Source organism: Engraulis encrasicolus, unplaced genomic scaffold (genome assembly GCF_034702125.1).
Source record: "Engraulis encrasicolus isolate BLACKSEA-1 unplaced genomic scaffold, IST_EnEncr_1.0 scaffold_237_np1212, whole genome shotgun sequence".
NCBI classification, from domain to species: domain Eukaryota; kingdom Metazoa; phylum Chordata; class Actinopteri; order Clupeiformes; family Engraulidae; genus Engraulis; species Engraulis encrasicolus.
The window spans coordinates 44,881-67,277 of NW_026945521.1; the positions used below are offsets into that span (position 1 = coordinate 44,881).

Here is a 22,397-nt window from a genome sequence, read left to right on the forward strand (position 1 = left end):
GCTACTGTCAGAATAAGCTTTATTTTCTGTATTCCTGCTAATAGAATGCTTTTGGACAGAATAACTATTTGTAAATTGTAGGCCTACTTTGAAGTTCATAGCTTCTTTTAGAAGTGAACATTAAGTGCACTTTTTATTTGAAAGAGGAAATGTAAAATATGACTAAAAATACAGTTTTGTGTTTATTTGATTGCTATTCAAGACACTTTGTAGCCGCCTATATTAACAATATAGTCATTCTTATCAGAGAATAATTTGTTTTCATTATTTCATCATTTTTGTTTGGTGGTGTGCCGCAAGATTTTTTCAAGGGAAAAAGTGTGCCTCGGCACAAAAAAGGTTGGGAAACACTGATCTAGTCAAACAACAAAACAAACAAAAAATGTACTACCAGTTGTTTTAAAAGCTATTTCACAGATATCTAGTCCTTTGGTGTGACCTGTTTGTCCTTTGGTGTGATACTCCAAAGTGTCACACCATAGGACTTTTACCATCACACCATAGGACTTTTGAGCTTTTGAGTTCATTTAAGCCCATGTCGTTGCCAAATGAAATACAATTTCACCTTTAGTAAGATGCATTTGCATACATAAACATAAGAAAAAAATATAAAAATATACAGTATTGTCAAAATGTATTTTATGGCTGTCACACCAAAGGACTACAAAACTAATACATCTTGTGGTAGCAAAACGTAATTGATTGATTGAAGAACTCTGAGAGAAAAAAACTAAAATCCACCCTTGCTATTGGCTTCTTAAGGGTCTGAAGTCACAATTTAAGAACAGCTGGAGCTTCAACAATAGATAATTATCCACAGAATTACCCAAAAATGTGATGTCACACCACAGGATATTGTTTTCTGTGACAAAGTTTCATAAGTCCATATGGTCTCAGAAAAACGGAAAAAAATTAAACATTGCCACTTGCCAAAATAGACACCTTGAAAAACATGCCAGGATTGTTTAGAGAAATGACTGAGCTTTGATTATTTATTTAAAAATGTTATAACATGGAGAACCAGGCTTGCGACAGTCACACCATAGGACAAATGTGGCATTTGACTCAAAATTAAGTATACTTATTTAAACGTTTTATTACACATTATTTTTTCACAACATGGACAAGTTTAATCATTTAAAACATTGACAATTTCGAAAGCATGAATTTACTTAATGTTAAGAGCCTGTGACAGCAAAATGTTCACATCACGTCATTTACCCGTGTGTGTGTATGTGTCTGTGTGTGCACGTGCATATGTGTTTTAAGCTAAAAACATTAGGCCTGTAAAGGTGTATGAAAGGAGATGCGATTATAATGTATGATCAATGAGCCTGATCTCATTGAGCTGATCTTTAATCAAAACCTACAGACTGAAACTCTCCATGTAGAGCTGCGAAGCCACCATCATTACACAACATCACATTACACTTAGTGTGTGTGTAATGTGTAGACATGAAATGACTCCACTGAAAACTCATTTTTTAGATGCGTCCCACGCATCTCTATAAGAGGCTTTGGTGTCCGTCCGTCCGTCCGTCCGCCCGCCCGTGATGCGTTTCTGAATTGTGATCTGAATTGTGATTCCCTCTTGTGTCCACAAGGTGGTAGTCGTTCAGTAGGGTGGCAGAGCTCAGTTTTGGCCTGGCGCTCATGCGTGCAAGCCAAAACGTCTATCATAATAGTTAGCAAACCGGCTACGTAGCTGATTGATTGCATTCTGACACAACTGCAGAAGCATAGAAGTCTGTATGTATTTATATATAATATATATATATAATATATATATTATATATATATATTATATATATATATACATGTATATTCCATCCATGTGCGCTAGGAGAGTTCCGAAACATTCACACAACGATGTCTTCAGAGAAGGTGGATAACTGTCAAGCGCGACACTCAACAAGCTCTTCATGGTCAGTAACATCAAGCGGAGCACAAAAAAAAACAGGAAGGCACGAGACATTTGGAGATAGCGTTTGTTATGTTCAGTGTTGTTAGACTACACACTACACAGCGTCACCACTCTCAAAAGAAACAACACCCATAGAAGAAAACAACAGCCCGAACACCGGCAATCCCCTGATTTTTTTTACAAGTGCAGGCAAGAAAGCAACTCGCGCATTGAGCGTGGAGTAGGTTACTTCGATACTTCGATTACATTCCACAGGCACGCGAGCGCAGGGAGAGTGAAGGCTGTGTTTCTGTTGATCTTACGCACACGCGTCTTTTTAAAGGGTTTGTTTGGGGCGACCGCTTGAGAGAGAGCGCGCTTTTCGGTTTATGCAGCAAATGTCTCCTTGATTAGTTTTTGGAACTTAGGGTCCACGACGGCCACGAAGACAATATCCACGTGAAAACGCAAACGCCTGCAAACCGCTGTTCTGACATAAAAGAGTGTGCACCTGTCGCCTACTCTACTTCCCACAGCGGCATTTAAAAGTATTCCATGAAATCCAACATCAACGTCACTTCAAATAGGTGACAGCAAGCATGCACACATGAAATAACACTTCAGTGAGGGGGGTAATCACTGCTCTCATATCAAAGTGAAAAGAGGATTACAGAAAATTTCACATTTTAGTTTGTTTAATGTTTACATGCAAAATTGCAAATATTCATTGAAATCTGTCCAGAAAGGGTTGTAACCCAAGATTGCCTGTTTTTTATTTTTGTAATTATTAAAAAAAATGAAAAATCGTGATTAAAAAAAATCGAAATAGACATTTTATGTTAAAAACCTTGATATGGGATGGGCCAATTAGTCAGCCTGCCATCAGCAGCTAAGGTGCTTAAATAAACTTTTGATGGCATTTTTTGTTAAAAGTTGGCAACCATGCCAGAAGTTATCAGCATGGGCTAAGGTTTCAGAATCACCTGGTTGCCAACACGGAACTTGACCTTTAAGGTCAAATATGAAGGTCAAGAGGTCAACCACGGTCAAATAACAGTGTTATTTAGTTAAAAATTGTTACAAAGTTGCAAAAAGAGGGCAACCATGCCAGAAGCCATCAGCACAGACTAAGGATTCAGAATCAACTTGTTGCCAACACTGAACTTGACCTTTAGGGTCGAATTTGAAGGTCAAAAGGTCAAAAACAGGGTATTTTCTTGCTAGTCTTTGCTGGGAATTGTATATTCATGGAATTCTTTTTCAAAAGTTGGCAACCATGCCAGAAGTTATCGGCATGGGCTAGGGTTTCAGAATCACCTGGTTGCCAACATGGAACTTGACCTTTAGGGTCAAATCTGAAGGTCAAAAGGTCAAACACGGTCAAATAACAGTACCAATATGTTAAAAATTGCTTTAAAAAAAGATGTTAAAAGTGGGCAACCATGCCAGAAGTCATCAGCATGGACTAAGGATTCAGAATCACCTTGTTGCCAACACGGAATTTGAGCTTTAGGGTCAAATTTGAAGGTTAAAAAGGTCAAACACTATGTATTTTAAGGTTTGACTTTTTGGGGGACTGTGTTCGTGGAAATCTTTTTCAAACGTTAGTAACCATGCTAGAAGTTTCAGAATCACCTGGTTGCCAAGAGGGAATTGACCTTTAAGGTCAAGTATGAAGGTCAAAAACAATGTATTTTCTGGTTAGTCTTTTTTGGTGATCTTTATATCCATGGAATTATTGTTTTCAAAAGTTGGCAACCATGCTAGAACGTATCAGCATGGACTAAGGTTTCAGAATCACCTGGTTACCAACTTGACCTCTAAGGTCAAATTAGAAGGTCAAAAGGTCAACCGAGATCAATTAAAAAAAACTGTTTTTTGGTGATGTGCTTTCATAAAATAGTTGTTTGCATGGTACTGTATATTGAATAATTAGTAGGCCTATAATTTAATGTTTGATTTGGCTTATCATGGTGGGGCTCTGGCCTGTCATCCTTAGACATTCATCATAGCTCATACGCATAAAATTAACTTAAACTTGTATTTTTTTTATTTTCATTCTGGACATCTCAATTACTTTATTCTTCTTTGTGAAGCACATTAAGCTGCTGGTATGAAATGGGATATGCCTTGGCTCACCAGTGAATTTGCTTCTTTCCATAGAAAAAATAATGACTTCAGTTATTTCTGATGTGTTTCAAATGGTTATAGCAATGAAGGACACTTGCTGATTTGCTATGTCATATCATGGTTAGAAAATAACCTACAGTAAGAGTAGAGCAAGTATTGCACTCTCTATGTTCTCATGACTACTGTAGAATGTTCTGTTGCAATTTCCCAGGCTTGAGTTTTTGTGTCACCTGTATAAAGCACCATGCTTATCTTTGGGTATTGATTGACTATTTTCAGAAGACAAAAAGGCATTTGATATGTTACCACCAAGTGATGTATATGGATTGCATCTTGCATAAGCAAGTCAGCAGGCAACTGTATGGCTGCAGTCTGACAAAGTACATATTAACAAAGACACTGAGGAGACAGGTGGTTGGAAAGTTGTAGACCAACACTTCATGGCTGTGGTGGTAAAGGAAACCTCCAGTTCCACATACTAGCCTAGGACTGATAAGATGTGGTTGTAGAACCAAGTGGGCAATACACGCCTGCATTTGCCTGAGGAATGGACAGCCCTGTATACCTGCATGTGATTAAACACAGAATGTTTAAACGCCGTAGGGATAGAACATAATCTGGATGACACAACCTTTTTGTAATAACAGCAACAATAGCTCCTTTAAATATATAAATATCCAGTGTGTACTGACATCACATTTGAATTTTAATTATTGTTTTAATTATTATTGAAGTAACGAAACAACATGATCAATTACATTCTTGTTATTGACAATTTACAATAATCACTTTCACTCATACCCTAATAATAAAGACTATATAACTTCTAAATATACAGTCCCCTAAAGTATTGGAACAGAAAGGCACATTTCCTTGTTTTTGTTGTTCACTGAAGACTTTGTTTTAAAAGGGGTCTAAGTAGAATTAAAAGGTTCATTAATCACTGTCCAGAGTCATCTGATTCTTACAGTTGGTGATGTGTGACTCTCGCGACCACTTCCACCGTCCACTGTCAGAAAACCCCAAATGCAACTTTTTGACAGCGCGGTCCGCTTCGGGAGAAACCTCATCAAAACAGTGTTTTATTTTCTTTACGATTATTTGTTCCAATACTTTCACTCACCTAAAATGATTTAAATAATATGAAATATCTCCTCCAGGTACTAATTATTCAATACATCATGCAAACAACTTGTATTTTATGAAAGCACATCACAAAAAAACAAAAAACAATTTTTTTTTTACCCCGGTTGACCTTTTGACCTTCAAATTTGACCTTAAAGGTCAGGTTCCATGCTGGCAACCATGGACCATGAAACCTTAGTCCATGCTGATAACTTCTAGCATGATTGTCAACTGTTGAAAAAGGACTCCATGAATATGAAGTCCCCCTCCAAAAAAGGCAAACCAGAAAATGCTTTCTTTTTGACATTCAAATTTGACCTTAAAGGTCAAGTTCCATGTTGGCAACCAGGTGATTCTGAAACCTTAGTCCATGGTGATACCATCTAGCATGATTGCTTACATTTGAAAAAGAATTCTATGAATATACAGTTCCCAAAATAGACTAACCAGAAAATACATTGTTTTTGACCTTTTGACCTTTAAATTTGACCCTAAAGGTCAAGTTCCGTGTTGGCAACAAGTTGTTTCTGAATCCTTAGTCCATGCTGATGACTTCTGGCATGGTTGCCCACTTTTAACATCTTTTTATCAATTTTTAACTAAATAACACTGTTATTTGACCGTGGTTGACCTTTTGACCTCCATATTTGACCTTAAAGGTCAAGTTCCGTGTTGGCAACCAGGTCATACTGAAACCTTAGCCCATGCTGATAAACTTCTGGCATGGTTGCCAACTTTTAACAGAAAATGCCATCAAACATATATTTTTGGGCCTTGGCAGGCTGACTAGATGGCCCCTCTAGCTAAATTCGCCGTAGATCACCAAATTGCTACATGTAGTGTAAGGGATTATTTTGAAAAAACAGCAACATGCAATCAGCAATGCATTACAGTTTTTGAGTAACGTGCCCAACACTGTTGAAATCCTATGGTACTTTTTCAGTACATGGTAGGCCTATTGATAAATTGCCTTGACAGGTTATGAATAGGCCCAGGGGGCGTTTGGGCAAAAAAGGTTCAGAACGGGCATAGACGGACGCATCTGTTGTCCGCCTGTCGGACTTGTTTACTCATTTTTTACTCATTTTTTTACTCATTTCATACTTTTTTTTAAATTATTTTTTAACTTCTGTTTAATTTTTATTGCTCAATCCATTTCATTCGTTTTTCTTCCATTTCTACTGAATCACATCACATATGCCAGACCTTTATCATATCACTACCAAATACAGCCAACAAAACCCACAAACCGTCAGTCAAACCAAGCCTACAGTAGCCTACATAACACAACCTAAACCTCACACAAAACACATGCCATCAACATAACTGACAAATAGCCTATCATGGGACCATGCATAGAGGAGAGGGAGCGGAGGAGAAGAGAGGAGAGGTGAGGAGATTAGAGGAGAGGAGAGGAGAGGAAGAAAATACACACGCGCACGCACACGTTGTGCAATTAAGTGTCTTGTGTCTTGTCTTGTGTGTCTTGTGTCATGTCTTGTGTGTTTATGCACAGAAATAGCCTGCTAGACACCTTCATTTCCTCCAGGAGCTCCACGCGCAACAACAAATGACAAGTAGCGATTACGCCATGTACTTTCATAGCGTCGGTAGTGTTTTGTTCATGCTTTTTTTTCACGCACTTGCACGTCCATGCAAGGTCTGCCACCCTTCTTTCCGATGGAGTGGGCTTTACAAATCAGCAACTCCGTGCAATTTCGCCAGGACTTAGAAAATGTCAGACTACTTCTGACTGACAGCTACGCTCACAGATATCATAGGATATCTCTGGCTACGCTCAGAAACTGACTGGCAGCTCTCCTCATCGGTCCTTGTCGCTTTCACTCCACTCACCACCACTCCATTTTAACGTCTCTATTAGGCTACTGTTACTGTTACTGTAAAAATTGCACGGCAAACAAAATTAGTAAAGCAAATTGTACAAAAGAAAACAAACTGCCAAAAAGGGCAAATTGGTAATGGCCACTGCACACACCCACACACACAAGCCTGTTAGACACACGTCTTTGGTCTCCCCCTACAGCAGGTATAGGTTCCAAAAGGAGTCTGGGATTTAAGATACGTCTCCCAGTAATACTTCAGTGTTCATACCCCAATCATATACACAAGCTCCGTCTTGGCGGTTACTGAGTGAAACTTACAACAAGCCCCTTCGTCTTGGACGTTACAAGTGAAAAGGTTGCACAGGATGAATCACTTACACAATAGGACAAAAGAAAGAAAAAGGTTGGGAAAAGAACAGTAATGCCCCCCTTCTCTAGTGATACTGCATCAGTGTAGTCGAAGGCACCAACTCCTCCTCCAGATCAGGTCTGCCAAGCGCAAGTCGGGATATGGGTCACGCCGGGTTCCAGCTGGTACCGTGCATCAAGGAAACTTTGGTTCTCTCGAAGCGGCACGCAAGTAGTCAACCACAAAGGGCACGAAGTGGAAGCACGCCACCAGTGATACTCGAGTTTGCCTAGCTCGGCATACAAGCTCCAGAACAGTAGCCGACTGCCAGCTGGGTTCACGCCAGTTGCGGATGGACAGGGCTTTCCCGTACGATGGCTCAACCACAAACGGAGGGACAGAGAGAGCGGCGTGCCAACGCTACACTCGACAGCATCAAAACGCAGCGTCTTTGCTAGCTAGCTACCACCGCAATGATTAATGCTACACACCGGAAGGAAAGGGGAGTGTCGTTTAACCCGTCAGAATAAAAGTTCAGCATGACCACCGGTCACACTTGTACCAGTAGATACACATAAAAACAAAGTATGTTTTCTTTGTGGATGGTATGCACTATAATAATGTTTGTTAGTGTGGCATATTATTACCCTTTTTGGAAAAAAGTATGTTTATGGTGTTTCAACTGTTAGCTTAGTGGGTTAAGTTAATTTGAGCCACCACGTTCAGAGAAACCATTAAAATCAATGGGAGTTAGCTGCTGTTTAGCGGTCGCTAGCTCCTGTTTGTGTACTTTTGGAGGAAAAATGAAGCAAAATGACAGGTGAAAAGAAGTGAATGCAGATGAAAAGAGAGGAGACAGACAAAAAAGTGAAAAAATAGGATGAACACTGTCCAGAGACATGTGGCTGTACAGAATTGTGATTTAGTATGAAAAGGAATGATGAATTATTGACATTTTCCCTTTTTTATTTAACCGTCTCAAATTACCAGATAAGGTGGCTCAAATTAGCTGAAGCGGCTCCTTCCAAAATAGTGGCCACAGTAAGGGTTTCAAGACTTGTGGGGCCTAAATAATTATGTTTTATAATATAATTCCAACACAAAATGATGAAATATAGTAGTTATGAATTATATATACACATTAAAAGTGCATAGATGGTATTTTGTTATTTTCCCAAGCGATTTACCAAAAAGTGGCTCAAATTACCTGAAGTCAAAGTAAAGTATAAGTGAAAACAAAACCTGCCATATTTTCTCTCTAACACAAGTAAATTTGCTGAGTAACTGGTCCACAGTTACTAGCGATTTACCTGATTCTGCGCTGGTTAGATCAAATTTGTAGGTTTTGTCAAGCCACCTCAATGGAACAACTCTTACAACTATACAATGGAATAACTGGTGTAACCGCTCTATAACATCATGTGCTAGTGTTATACTTAAACCATGAATTTACTTTTACTTAGGCCCTACTTACTTTGGCCACCTCTGGTGAATAGTAGTAGAGCAGTCATGCAGTGATTGACTGACTGATTGACTGCATTTCCTGGAACTAGCAATAGAGCAGTGTGGTGTGTAATGCCCTGAACATTTGTAAGTTGATGAGGGGTCAGCTGGTATCAGAGATATGTGGCTATTGTTGAGAGACTAGGTTGTGCTTTTTCATGGAAATTCACAAGCAACACCTTCCCAAATCATGGTTTGCACATACAGTAGCTTTTAAAGTAAATTACATTCATATTACAAATATTTCCATAGAGTCCGTGGACCTGGAGGTGATGGGGTTTACTGTAAAGGTGCCTATAAAATTCTAGGGGAAGCCCTGCTTGAACCCCAATGACTATGCTGCATGTTCCCCTTGCCATATTCTTGACCAGTGGGACATTTCAAGAAGATGGTTTGGTTGTAAACCAGGTGAAGTTAACCTTGAGGATTGTGGTAAATCAGCCAATAGAAGAGCCTGTGGAATCCTCATTTTCATTACCAAATGACGCCAGCAGGCTATCTATTAGCAGATTTACCACTTCCTGAAGGTTCACCCAGACAGGTCATCAATTAACCCTGCTGGAAAACTCTCCACCTTTAGCCCTTCTGCCTGTATGAGGTTCCTGCTGTCCCCTATATAGCACAAACTCTCCTACTGGCAAACACTTTGACAACACCCACTTTCACTTATCAGTCCTCCAAAAGTGAAAGTAGAGAGTAGGGAGCCTGCACTGGCGAGAGCAGTGCTTGACCAACAGATTGGAATGAGAATATGCATGCCTACATTCACACATACATATGCACACACACACACACACACACACACACACACACACACACACACAACCACACACACACACACACACACACACACACACACCAACAGGACTAGGCCTATATAAAGTATTTGACTGAAATGAGTTTCTCAGTGTGAGCTGCAGCTCAACAGATTCACCATCAATATTGACGAGATATCGAGGGACCGAGCCTCAAAAGATTCCCAGATTGAAAGACTGGAAAAGTTTTCCGTTCAATTTAGATAGAGACAAGATAATCTCAAGGATGCCAATAGTCATAAAGCGTCAGCTCAACATAGATAGAGATGAGATATTGGAGGGTCTCTCTGCTCTACTAGGACAAAGAGTCTCTCGTAGTAGAGGAGGCAATGTTACTCCTTTACCTGTGACAGAGCTTACAACCACTGCATTTGGATATCACCCCGGGGTAGCAGTGACCTCACCAATTACTCATCGACAAGACTTTGGAGTTAATGAAAGGGAATTCTTTGATCCAAAATACGACTTCGACTTCCGAGACTTGAGTGATTCAGATTCCGAGTGTGAAGTTGAACGCGGTGGTGAGACTTACAAGCGCCCCATTGGATGGAACCGCATTGCCCTGAAGGTTTGGGGTAAATATTACTGGAATGACTGGTTGGGAGGGGGAAAGCTAGAATGGAGGAATGAATCAGTTGAGGGTGAGTGGCCCGTGGCTTACCATGGAACCACCTTCAGAGGAGCGAAGGGCATCATCCAGGAGGGGTTCAAAGCAGGGCCTTGTGCCAAATATGGAAGAGGGGTGTACTGCACGCCTGACATCCGAGTGGCAGAGAGAGATGGATATGCCAAGACATTCACATCAAGGAAGTCTGGAAAGACCTACAAGGTTGCACTCCAGGGCAGGATCAACCGCGAATACAGACAGGTCTGTGTGAGTGAAAACTACTGGCTGATCCCTGTCCCCAAAGGAACGTCCGCTGAGGAAGAAAGGGACATCGTTGACAATGCCCTTCGTCCCTATGGGATCTTGTTTAAAAAGATTAAGGACTAAAAGAATTGTTTCTGGTTTTATATGGCTGAATTTAAGTCAGTTGATCAAAGCAAGCTTTTGAAATGAATGCAAAACTGTTCAATTTGAAGTTGTGGATACCGGTATTACTATTTGTTCTCATTGTCTCTTGGTGACTGCTTTTAAAAATATATTTTTTGACAGTTTCTTGCCTTTTCTGTTGTTTTGTGTCTGTGTATTTGTCTTGGTGGTTCCCGACTGCTATTGCCACAGAAACTTCCATGTAACTTTTGGTTAACCAAACTGGAATGAGCCCTGTGAAAAACTTGAGTCGATGAAAAGGAATTCTTTGATCCAAATAATGACTACGACTTTCCGGAGACTTGAGTAATTCAGATTCTGAGTGTGAACGCGGTGGTGAGATTGGATGGAAACCGCATTGCCCTGAAGTTGAGTATCATTTATTGATCCCAGAGGGAAATTAAGGTGTCCAAGTAGCATTCACACATACATAAATACAAAAAGGCATTGCCCACAAGACTTACACAGCTACTTACGTACACATAAATAACCATAGCTCACTGTTCCATACATTTATCCAAGGCGCATCTCTCTCTCTCTCTCTCTCTCTCTCTCTCTCTCTCTCTCTCTCTCTCTCTCTCTCTCTCTCTCTCTCTCTCTCTCTCTCTCTCTTTCACACACACACATACACACCAAATTATATTGTGTCCACAGTGTCAACTGTGCCTTAGCTGAGTGGCACATAGAAGCCAAGACAAAGTGGCCAATAAAGTGTCCAGGAGTGTCCTTAGTCTGTTGTCCAATGTCCATTGTATTCCTTGGAAAAGAGATGGGGGTTAACACACATCGCCCGCTGTGTCACTCCCCACACACACACACACACACACACACACACACACACACACACACACACACACACACCAAAAAAAAAAAAGGGTCCACAGTGTCACATAGCTGAGTGTATGGCAGAGGGGTGTACTGGTTACGCCTGACATCGACGTGGCAGAGAGAGACAATGCCAAGACATTCACATCAAGAAAAGTCTGGGAAGACCTACCTACAAGGTTGCACTGCAGTGCAGGGTCAGGGTCAATCCCAAGTGCTATATAGGCCTACAGGAAAGATCTGTAATAAATACGCTATCTATCTATCTATCTATCTATCTGGCTACTTATCTATCTATCTATCTATCTATCTATCTATCTATCTATCTATCTATCTATCTATCTATCTATCTATCTATCTATCTATCTATCTATCTATCTATCTATCTATCTATCTATCTATCTATCTATCTATGTGGTGTGTAACACATGTGTGCCTTTCCAATTTAATGTTCTTTTGATGACAACTGGAAGAAGATTGTGTCATTTGTAAAAAAAAAAATAAAAAATAAAAAAAGCTTTATAAATGATGCATCTTTTCCATAGAAAACAGACTTTGTCCTAATTTGTGTTTTTAATGCGGAAATCCTACTGACTTTTGTGCCTGCCATGTACTTACCTTGCCCCACAAGATGTCGCCCTTCTGCCTTTGTGTGTTTTGTGTTAATTTGCCCCCCTTTGTGATAAGATGATTGGATTATTGGTGTTGATGTACCGGCCTATTTAAGATCCTGATTTTTTCTTTGTCTTTGCTGAGTTTTCCTGCGAGCCACAGTGTGAGTACCCTTTTTTCTGTGCTGCCAAATCTTGAACCCTTGTTTTGATTTCTGACTTCTGCCATCATTTTTTGAGAACTTTAAAAGCCTGTTTTTTTGTGCCGAAATACTTTTTGTTGGAACTTTGAATTTTGACTGAAGATTTTTGTTGCCATTGGACTGCTGGCTGTGAACCTTTTTGTTTTGACTCTTTCACTGAACTGAATTGAACTGAAGAACTGCCTTTTTGTATTCCTGTGTTTTTGAAAGTATAAGAAAACTTATCATCAGAACTCATTGCTTCTCTGCATGTCTGTCCAAGGTCAACCACCCAATAAAATTCCTGACCTAATGTAAGAGTACATTTTGATTTGAAACACATTTTCACATTTTTGATTGGTTCTTCTGAATCAAGAAGATTTGAAATATCAGATAGACCTCTCCTACACATCACTTGATCATGCTCTTAGCAACCATGTTCTCGGCTTTCAACATTTGAGTCTATTAAATGATTATGGCACTTAAAAATAATGATGCATCTTCTCATAGAAAACAGACTCGTCCTGATTTTTGTTTTGAATTGATACCATATTTTCAAATTTCGTCATGCTGTAAGAGAAGTGTGTGGTGTCGACATGTACACTGCCGTCTTGACGTCAAAATATTGCCACCTTGGTCATTGACTTCGAAATAGTTTACGTGTCGAACATGATTATTAACCTTAACATACTGACCTCCACCAAGAGGAGTTTTCCGGTTCATCCCCCCTTTTGGTGTTTTGGGTTTGTCTGTTTGTTTGTTTACTGTGGTCTGTTTTGTTCCGCGAACGGATAACTCAACACCAACTTCTATGCAACGGAACCGTTTCGGAGGATCCTACCCCTCTTTGTTGGAGTTAAGGTATTGGAAATGGACCCCTCAAGGAACAACAAGTGATTACATTCTGGCTGCGTGACTTTCCGTGAGGATGAAACACACCAGAAACCGAGGATTTTTTTCCAAAGACACACAAGATTTGTTCACCATGTTGCCTTAACCATGAAAACATAGGGTGTAACACCATAGTCAAATGTTCTATCCAATACCAGTCTTCTTTGGTGGAGCTCTGCACTCTCTGAGTACATTTCTAGTTCTCAGGATTGTAGAGCGTGAGCTAGTAATGCCTGCTGGGCATTTGCTGACTGTCTGCGCACCTCCTCCGGTGCCCATGCGTGCACGAGTGTCAGCGAGAGGGAAGGAAACACAGACAAGACTTGTAAGACAACACTCTTCCGATTGTATCCAATTACATAGGCAAACATAGGACACTACACATCGTGAATAAAAACTACTTGTATGATCACACCGCCCCAGGAGGGAGTTATTATTATTTATTGCGCACTGAACAACCAGGGATTTTTATCCGGGTTCTGTGAGGAGTAGAGGTGATGTTCCAGGGCTTATGGTGTATTATGAGGTTAGCTGTCGCTGAACGAATACTTTAATCACCGAATACAACATCCGGTTTAGAAGGTTAAATCACCTCGGTCCTGGTTACTCAGATGCTCGCTCGCTGGTCCCTTCTCTCGTCCCCTCCCGTCAGTCCTCCTTCTAGTAGTGACCATTCTCTCCCCAGTTTTTAACTACTCCATTCCATACACTACTTTCCTCTTTCTTCCTGTGTGTTTCTCGCTCTTTTCACCTTTACCGCTCTGACTTCACCCTGTCACCTTTCCCCTCCTTATTCTCCTTCCACCTTTCATAATCCGTGCTATTGAGGATTGCGCCTGTATCCACCCTGGGTGGAGCCGCTGTCTGGTTACGAACAAAACCCTGTGTGATTCAATCAATAATCAGTTTCAAATACGATGTTGATTCAACCTAAAAACATGTTCTTGAAACAAATAGACAACTATTAGTATTGTGACCAATCATTTATACTTCCCCAATTGCGCATGCAGAGCCACCGGCACCAGTTCAGCCATAACTACACTGCACCATTTTACCGATTTTGAAGAGTGATCAAACTGTAGGTTAGTTACCTTGCAGTTCCCTTCACTCAAATCTAATTGTTAAAAAACTTCACGCACAACATGCAGACGATTATCAAAAGAAAAGCAACTAATACCCTGCACAGAGCGTCCCAAGGGTTTTCTGTTATTATTGTATGGACCCTGGAATCTTACCCTGTTGTCCAGCCTATAGTTTTAGGCGATTGATTGACGTGGCTTTTTGTGGTTATTCTCTATTACCACAAATCTTCCTGAGAGCATCGGAGTGCCGTGTGTGTTTATTTTCTTTGACTTCATTTTGCACCTATCGTGCCAAGTCAGATTTAAAACATTCATGACTACCGGACCCTAATTTTCAACAAGACTAGCTAATAACAAAAGACTCAGCCTCTGCCCCCTGTGGGACTATTCTGCCCACATCCAGAAATTATGGTCCCTTAGGTATTCGCCAGCTGTTAATTCTTAGTCCCAGAGGCCTTCTTGATTAGTGGCGCCATCGATGGACTTTTGAACTAAAAGACTTATTTTAAAGTTCCCCACCACCTTATTCCCCTCACAATAACTATAATGTATGACCAGACCCATCTCTGCCCCCCACCCGCTCCAGACCGCATTCACTCCGAACTATTTGCCACCACCAATCCATCCACAGTAGTTCATGCCTCGTTCTCTGGCCCTTACCACTTACGTGCTCGGAGAGGATACGGGGACTCGCCGAGCACTAATTATCCATCGACCTGACACTGTACCGTCGTTCCCTTCCCAGTGCTCCACAACTCCTGTGGGCCCACACCCTGACGCTGCACCTGTATCGGGCTAACTGGGACCATGGTGTCCACTGCATCTCCGCCCCAGCCATGGGCCGAGTGCCCCCACATGGGGTAGGGAGCTGGGGGGCAGTCGGCGGCCCAGCGACGGCGTTCTCCGGTCATGTAGTGGTGGTTCCGCTAGTGCTATGTTCCCCTAGGATACACTATGCATCGCCTCTTTCCCACTCGCATCTGGAGGTACATGTCCTGTCCATGGAAATGGGTCTCCTCCATCATCATTACAAACGGAGACATGTTTTATTTGTGTTCTTCTCGCCTTTCTGTCACACATCCACTTCCTCGATACTTGCACAGCCTCTCCTTCCCCCTCCTAGCCGGACACCCTTTAAGGAAATAAGGTCTACGCTCTAACTATTCCCACCTGATACTGCTCAAAGAGAATCTCAGATCCCGGCGCTGGCAGTCCTCCTTCTTACTCATTGAAGTTCTCCTTCTGCTCCGACCACCAGGCACTAGCAACTGGGAGTCCACTGCCCCTTAGTCACCCCGAGGTTCGTTAGCCATGGCCACTGCGGCTTACAACACACAATTTGTATGATAAAGGATATGCACAGCCAAAAATTTCATTATGGAATCTGGTCATTTTCGATAAGCAGATGTGTCATATACTTTTCATCAAATGAAGAATCCAATGACCAATCTGACAAAGGACACCAAATGTCATTATCTATCTATAAATGAATCTTGCAATAACTTATATAGATATTTCATTACTTATATTAAGTATATATCTGTACTTTATTTTTTTATGTACGATATTAACAATATCTTACTTTCATTTTTGTCACCAGTTTCACTTTGCCACCCTGAAAATTCATTTTGCACTCCTCTGCAGCAATGCACCACTCCTTTATATTATTCACTTCAACAGTGTCAAACTCTAGCCCCACCATAAAGTAATCAACAAAACGGCCTCCCAATGCCTTTTGTGCCTAGGGTCACACAAACGACTATGGCTTTTCTGACTTCCCATTTACCGCCTTTTCCCTTTCTGATGCTTTCTATGTACCCTCATGTTCAAATGCGGAATCTGTTACAGCCTCCAAAAAACGTATGATGATCCAACCTCCCGTCTGTGAGTTATCAGCTTCCCTGCCACTCTCTTCAGCCAAGCTCCCACTTACTTCATTTTCCACAGCCCGAGACTTTCCAAAGGTCAATACTTCAGACGAAATGCTGATTGATCTCCATGAGTTTAACTTCTCTTAAACTGCAAGGCCATGGATTTCCCATCTTATGGATCTCACGCGCGTTACCCTTGCCTCCCGAAAAAATCAAAAACCAGTGGCGACATTAAAAAAGCCCCTTGGAGAATGAATCCCCACAGTTCTATTGCCTAAAGCAAGAACTGCAGGAGGGCTGAAAGACAGTCTGGCGTAAATCCATCCAAACTAGTGAAGTCCACTACCACGCCCAACCATTCTATAAAACACCACACTCTCGAAATACAACCAAGACATTTCTAAAAGCTAGACACATCTTTTTCTCTGGACATAATATTAACATGACATATTAATAATGCCACCGGCCGTCTGCCCCCCTGTTCTCGGCACACCCGTGGACAAAGCTAGCACCAGGCGCTACCCCAAATCAAATGCCCTCTGAGTTCCCTCCTCATGTCAGCACATACCCCAGGAATGCAATGCAGTTTGCATTTCCACTTGTTTTCAAATGGTAAGATTTGAAAAAATACGGTACAAACATTACTCACAATTATGTGCAACAAAACACGACAAAAGTATTTCGGGACCAACTTGTTACGGTTTTGACCCCCTGAAGTTACATCCTCACACCTCATGAGAACTTCCTCTTTAATTTAGTTTGATGTGGACCTTCCTTAATAGCAACCTCCGGTACAAAGTCTTAAAAGCCTCCTCTACATCTGACCCTGTAGATATTCTACCACACCACAGCCTTTCTTCAAATCATCTTACACCTAATATCACCAGACTTGTACTTCAGATCATCACAACACACTCTCACTACACAAACAGGCATACTTCCCAGTGCTGTCCTGAACACCTTTCTGATAATGCAGTTGTGAAACCCTTACTGAAAACAGAACAACCTGGATGCACATGGTACTAAAACCAACATAGGGCCCATATCCAACTCTACCATTTATGGCTGTAAACTAATAGAGAAAATTGTTTTTAACCAATCTTAACATGCCACTTTTTTAATGTCTAATAGCTATCTTTTGATAAGTCCTTCAATCTGGTTTCCGTGCCTACCACAGCACTGAAACAGCTCTTATCAACGTTATGAATGACATCAACCGATTGAATTCTGATTGCTGGGCAAATCATCTCCGTTCTTGGTTACTACTTGATTTAAGTCGCTGCTTTCGCAACACACCGTTAATCATCTCTATACTACTACATATCGGGCACTGGAAACACTGGGTTCGGCTATTTACGGGCATAGTGCTTCGACTGGTTAAAATCGTTACCTGACAACAAAGGAATTTTTTTTTGTCGCCATTGGACAAGAACCTTCTTAATCACCACATGTCTATGGATTGTGGCGGTCCCCCAGGGCTGCCAATTCTGGGACATCACTACGTTCCAATCTGCCTATACTGTTCGCCACTGGGGACCACATCTATCCACGCAGAATCAACTCCATAAATTACCACTAGCTATGCGGATCCGCTATACCCCAAGCTCTTACTTATCTATGTCCCCCACTGACCCTACCCACCCCTACCTTTGAACTCACTCTACTCATTGCATGCGGACCCCATTAATTACCTACAGCACCAATTTTTTTGGATCTGTCCCTCAACAATTTCCTCCAGCTTGCAACACAGAAAAAACTGTAAGTCCTTATATTTGGGCAACAAGAGAGGAGAGACACAAAGATTGCTACCCTATCCTTTCGAAACGATTCGGGGACTGAAACCAAGGGAAACAGTTTAAAAAAACTCTTGGGCGTACTCAGTTGACAGTGACCTAAATTTCCAACAGTCACCATTGAAAGCCTATTACTAAGTCTGCATTTTATCACATAAAAAAACGTTCTCTCTAATATTTAGGGGCCTGATGATCATAAACACCTGATCTGGCGAAGCCATACATACACTGCCCTTCATTTTACCTAGTAAAGTCGCCATTAACTGTAACAGTCTCGTTTTTACCTGGCCTCCCAAATAAGACCATTTAAACTTCCACAGCTTCAAACTGGTACACAAACTGCAGCTGCAAGGGTTCTTACAAAGAACAAGGAAGTTTCGACCCCACACTCTATCGCCAATTTTTTTAAGATTCCGCCCCTCGCTGCATTCGGCTCCCCCAGTAAGCTACCACGACCTTGCCTTTCTAAGGCACATGCTACTTGTACTTTAAATCTCCTCTTAAATGGAATGGGGGACCCCACATACGTCTACTGTGATATGTTTCAGCTGCCTGTGTATCGCGTCTCTCCGAAACCCGGTCACTAACCTGGTCAACGGAGCACAGATATGTTCAGAAAAGAAGAATTTGCTGCGTGGATTCCCAAACCACCGTCCTAAAACTCAAAGTTGTGGAGAGCGCACCCTGCCGTTTTAGCTTCCTAGATCATGCTTTCATACAGACCTGTGGAACCAGCTTCGCAGTATGGCGCCTAAACTAATATACCTTAGCACCCACTATTGATGTCTTGCCCCACTTTAACATCTACTGAACCTCAAGCTACAAATGCTGTTTCTCAGATGCTGTTCTTTACAATTTAATAGTGATATGAAAAGACGGTTAATATATAACGGAGAAGCACAACAACTCCACCCGACACCAATTCTAGAAACACTATCAGGCTGCCAACTGATTCAAAAACACTACTCATAAGGAGAGCAGTACTTCTCCTCTGTACCCCGTCTCCCTTAGAAACAACAGCTCTCCTTTCAAGACGCGACCGGACCCTTCCCTGATGAGAGAACGATTTTCTGCGTATGTTTTTTCAAGGTTTTATGCAGTTATTTATGTTTTATTTTATTTTATTTGTAACTCTCTACTCGTTTTATCTTAATGTCTCTTTTTATGAAGTGTTTTTTGCTCCTCTCAATTCATTTCCCTGTTTTCCTTCATTACTTACAATTTTTGTTAACTTTGTGAAGCCACCTTTTGAGTTCTCGCACCCTGTGTATGAAATGCGCTCACTACTAAACTACAACATTGTCCTTGCACTTGCTCTTGCCTTGCCTAGCAGCTATTTTCTATAAAGTATTTCCCTCATCATGGTTTATACTGTATTTAACTTTAGTATTATCTGAGTTTCCAGCAATTTTGTGGAATGGTACAGATGATGACCAAGAGCAGTACGGGCTACTACCTATATTCCCTTTCACTGGTGCTCCACAACATAACATAACAAACGCGAACCACATCAATAACCATACAAAAACACACACACACACTGTACGTGTACGCCCATCTCAAATTTAACAACAATTATTGGGTTGTTTGCCAGGACAATAGGCTTCTTTTCTCATAAGGGCACCACCACCATTCTATGTGTGTGCTGCCCCAGCTCGTAGACGCCCCCTGGTGGAGCTGTCCAGAACTTAACACAAGTGTGGAGACGCCGCCAGGGAGCACGGGGACAATGGGGAAATGGCCAATTCCACCATTGAGAGCTAAATAATTATCTCTACACGCTTCCTCTGTTGGCCATGCAAGCTTGCGCATATTCTACGGGGCAGCGTACGGGCTGTCTGGGAGTGTGGGGGGTGCAGGTCCTGTGGCATCGAGCGCATGGGGTTCATTAATATCCTCACGCCTCCATCACACTGCCTGCATATGTACTTGGATCATTGGGAGTGCGACGTGTGGTGGGTGGGGGCGGTCGTCCCTTTGAGGACACCCAAGCCGGTAAACTTTTAACCCATTGCAACGGCCAAGTCCCGATCAACTTAAAAAAGCTGGCCCTTGTCTTCAAGTCTTGTAAGCTCTTAACTGCCTTGGACGGACAAAATATAGAGTCTTGAGTTGAGTTAACTTATCCACACTCGCAAATATCCAGCAGTGCGCAACTTACGTTTTTTTTAAGGGAACCTGTCTTACAATGTTCTTTTATAGTGCGGCGCAGAAGGGCCATTAGGGGAAATGGCTTCCCCCCAAGTTCATGCTATCCGTGTTAATGCATGTTAACTGTAATCTATGTCAAATGCGAGTTGTGGGTGCCGCGATGTCCTGGGGCGTGTGGGCAACGTGACTTTCCACCTGTTCCATGTTCCTGCCGGCTGGAGAGGAACGCCGATGGGGGAATGGCCTTTCACAGCCCTTTCTTTCTCAATTACTTTGGTTGAGCGTTTTCCTCGAAATCTCTCTTGGCAATTTGCCAGAACATATAGATAAAGCGCCATTCTCACAACATTTGCCTTCACGATGAGGACATAACTCACGAACAACAAATACCATGTAGGTGGATAAACCGCAGCGAAACCCTGTCATTCTCGTGACCCCCAAACAACCGTCTAGGATATGCTTTCATCATCCTCCAAGAACGCCACAGTTGTTGCAGTTCACACTGACACTCCGCTGTCAGTCGCCTTTCCGATATTTTTTATGGACATTTGAGTCATTTCATGTCTCATAGCGGTTATGGACCTTACCGGAATAGTCCCCTCGACCTTTGTCCGTTTCTCTTGGCTTCTCTTCAAGCCCACTGATCTGGAGGGTCTTTTTTGGTGTCAAATGTCCGTCGCGCCCAGGCACCTCCACCTCGCGCTCTCGTTATGTCATAGACAAATGTTCGTTATGATGTAGTTACCGTCCATTTTCCTCCGCCTATGGCCTCGGGTCGCCCGGTTGCCCCAGCCTGCCGTCTGCGGTCCCACATTTGGCTTGCGGGTGTACCTTCGACTTTCATGTAACCCTGCCTCAGCTTCGACTCGACTAGCTCTACCTTCACGGCTCTGCCTAACTTCTCGAGTGACACGGCATTCGGCCATCGATAGTAGCTGCAGTACGAAGGACAAAAGCCAACTCTGGTTTGTGAAGTTTGTCCCAACATGTTCCTTCCCTGACTCCACCCCTCTTCTTGTCTTGCCGCGCACAGGCTCGGCCACCAACTAGACCTGTCACAGGCACACATAAATTTGTAAACCCTACACTGACCGTCCCACCCGTGGTTCGCCCGTACCACGGCAACTCATCGTATATGGTCATTCCAATGCCATTTCTTTTGGTTTTGGGCATTAGCATGATCAATCTACTCTCGTCCACAGTTTCGGCACTGAAGCCTTGCAGTCACGGAAGTGCCGTTTGGGTTATTTCATGTACACCCTTTTTTCGCCATCCACCAAGCCGCTGGTACCCAAGAGCACCGACCTTCCAAAAACTCGCCCCAGTTTCCAGGCACGCACTCCCAACCACTGGACTCCAATTTCTAATACCACTAAATGACATTCGTATACCACACGTCATTGCTACAACACCCCTACAATTGGTAACTACTTTACCCGCGTAACCTTCGCGTGCGACGCTCCCACCTCAACTTACCGCACACGGGACATGCCGATGTTAGCGTACCGTGCCTTGTCGTACACTGTTGCATACGTGTATTTTACTTTGAAACTCTACCTGTGTTCCTTAAACTGCTATATGCGACGACAATGGACACTCGCTGTCTAGTGATACCCTTGAGCTACGCGGTTTTTGTATGTATGTGGTACCCGTGTAATATGTAATGGATACTGATGTAGTGGTATGTACCCTCCTCATACCTGCCGACTATCCCTTGAGCGATTTGTTAAGCTGTCTGTGTGAACAATGGTGTGTTTTTATATGTTGTAGCACAATGAGATGGTGTACTACAAGAGCTAACCACTATCCCTGATGGGAACTGAAACAGCTCTGGCTGATGAAACCAAAAATCTCCTATAATGGGAACACCATTAAAAGAATCTCATCTAATAATTGTTAATATAATGTGGGTAGTACACTTCAGTCTATCTTGTGCCACTATGGGGCATATAGCCTCTTAAGAAAAGACATCTTGTTTCCGAGGAACCACCCCCCGGTCTCCAGCGCAGGACAAAACAGTTCCGGTACAATACAGAAAATCTGACAAGACGACACTTATTACGTACATCACAGCACATTAACTTACAGAGTCTTCCCCCCCTATCAGAATGTGGCTGATTTTTAACGAACCCTGGGGCCCTGATGTGTCGGGGTTGCAGGTGCGATGCCCTGCCGAGGTGTGCGGAGAACACAGAGAGAGATGCCATCGGCGTTTTGGGGAATTGGCCCCTTACTACGCAATCATGTTGTGCATCATGATGTCTGGTGGCATCTGGGCTTTTTAGTCAT

At 42.2% G+C, this 22,397-nt stretch overlaps 1 protein-coding gene across 1 annotated transcript; it reads left to right on the forward strand.

Annotated features, from left to right (window-relative positions):
• The first annotated feature begins 9,895 nt into the window (after positions 1-9,895).
• LOC134442725 (uncharacterized) lies at positions 9,896-10,663 on the forward strand. Its single transcript, XM_063192760.1, has one exon. It carries the CDS (start codon positions 9,896-9,898, stop codon positions 10,661-10,663), a length of 768 nt encoding a protein of 255 aa, XP_063048830.1.
• The last annotated feature ends 11,734 nt before the right edge of the window (positions 10,664-22,397 follow it).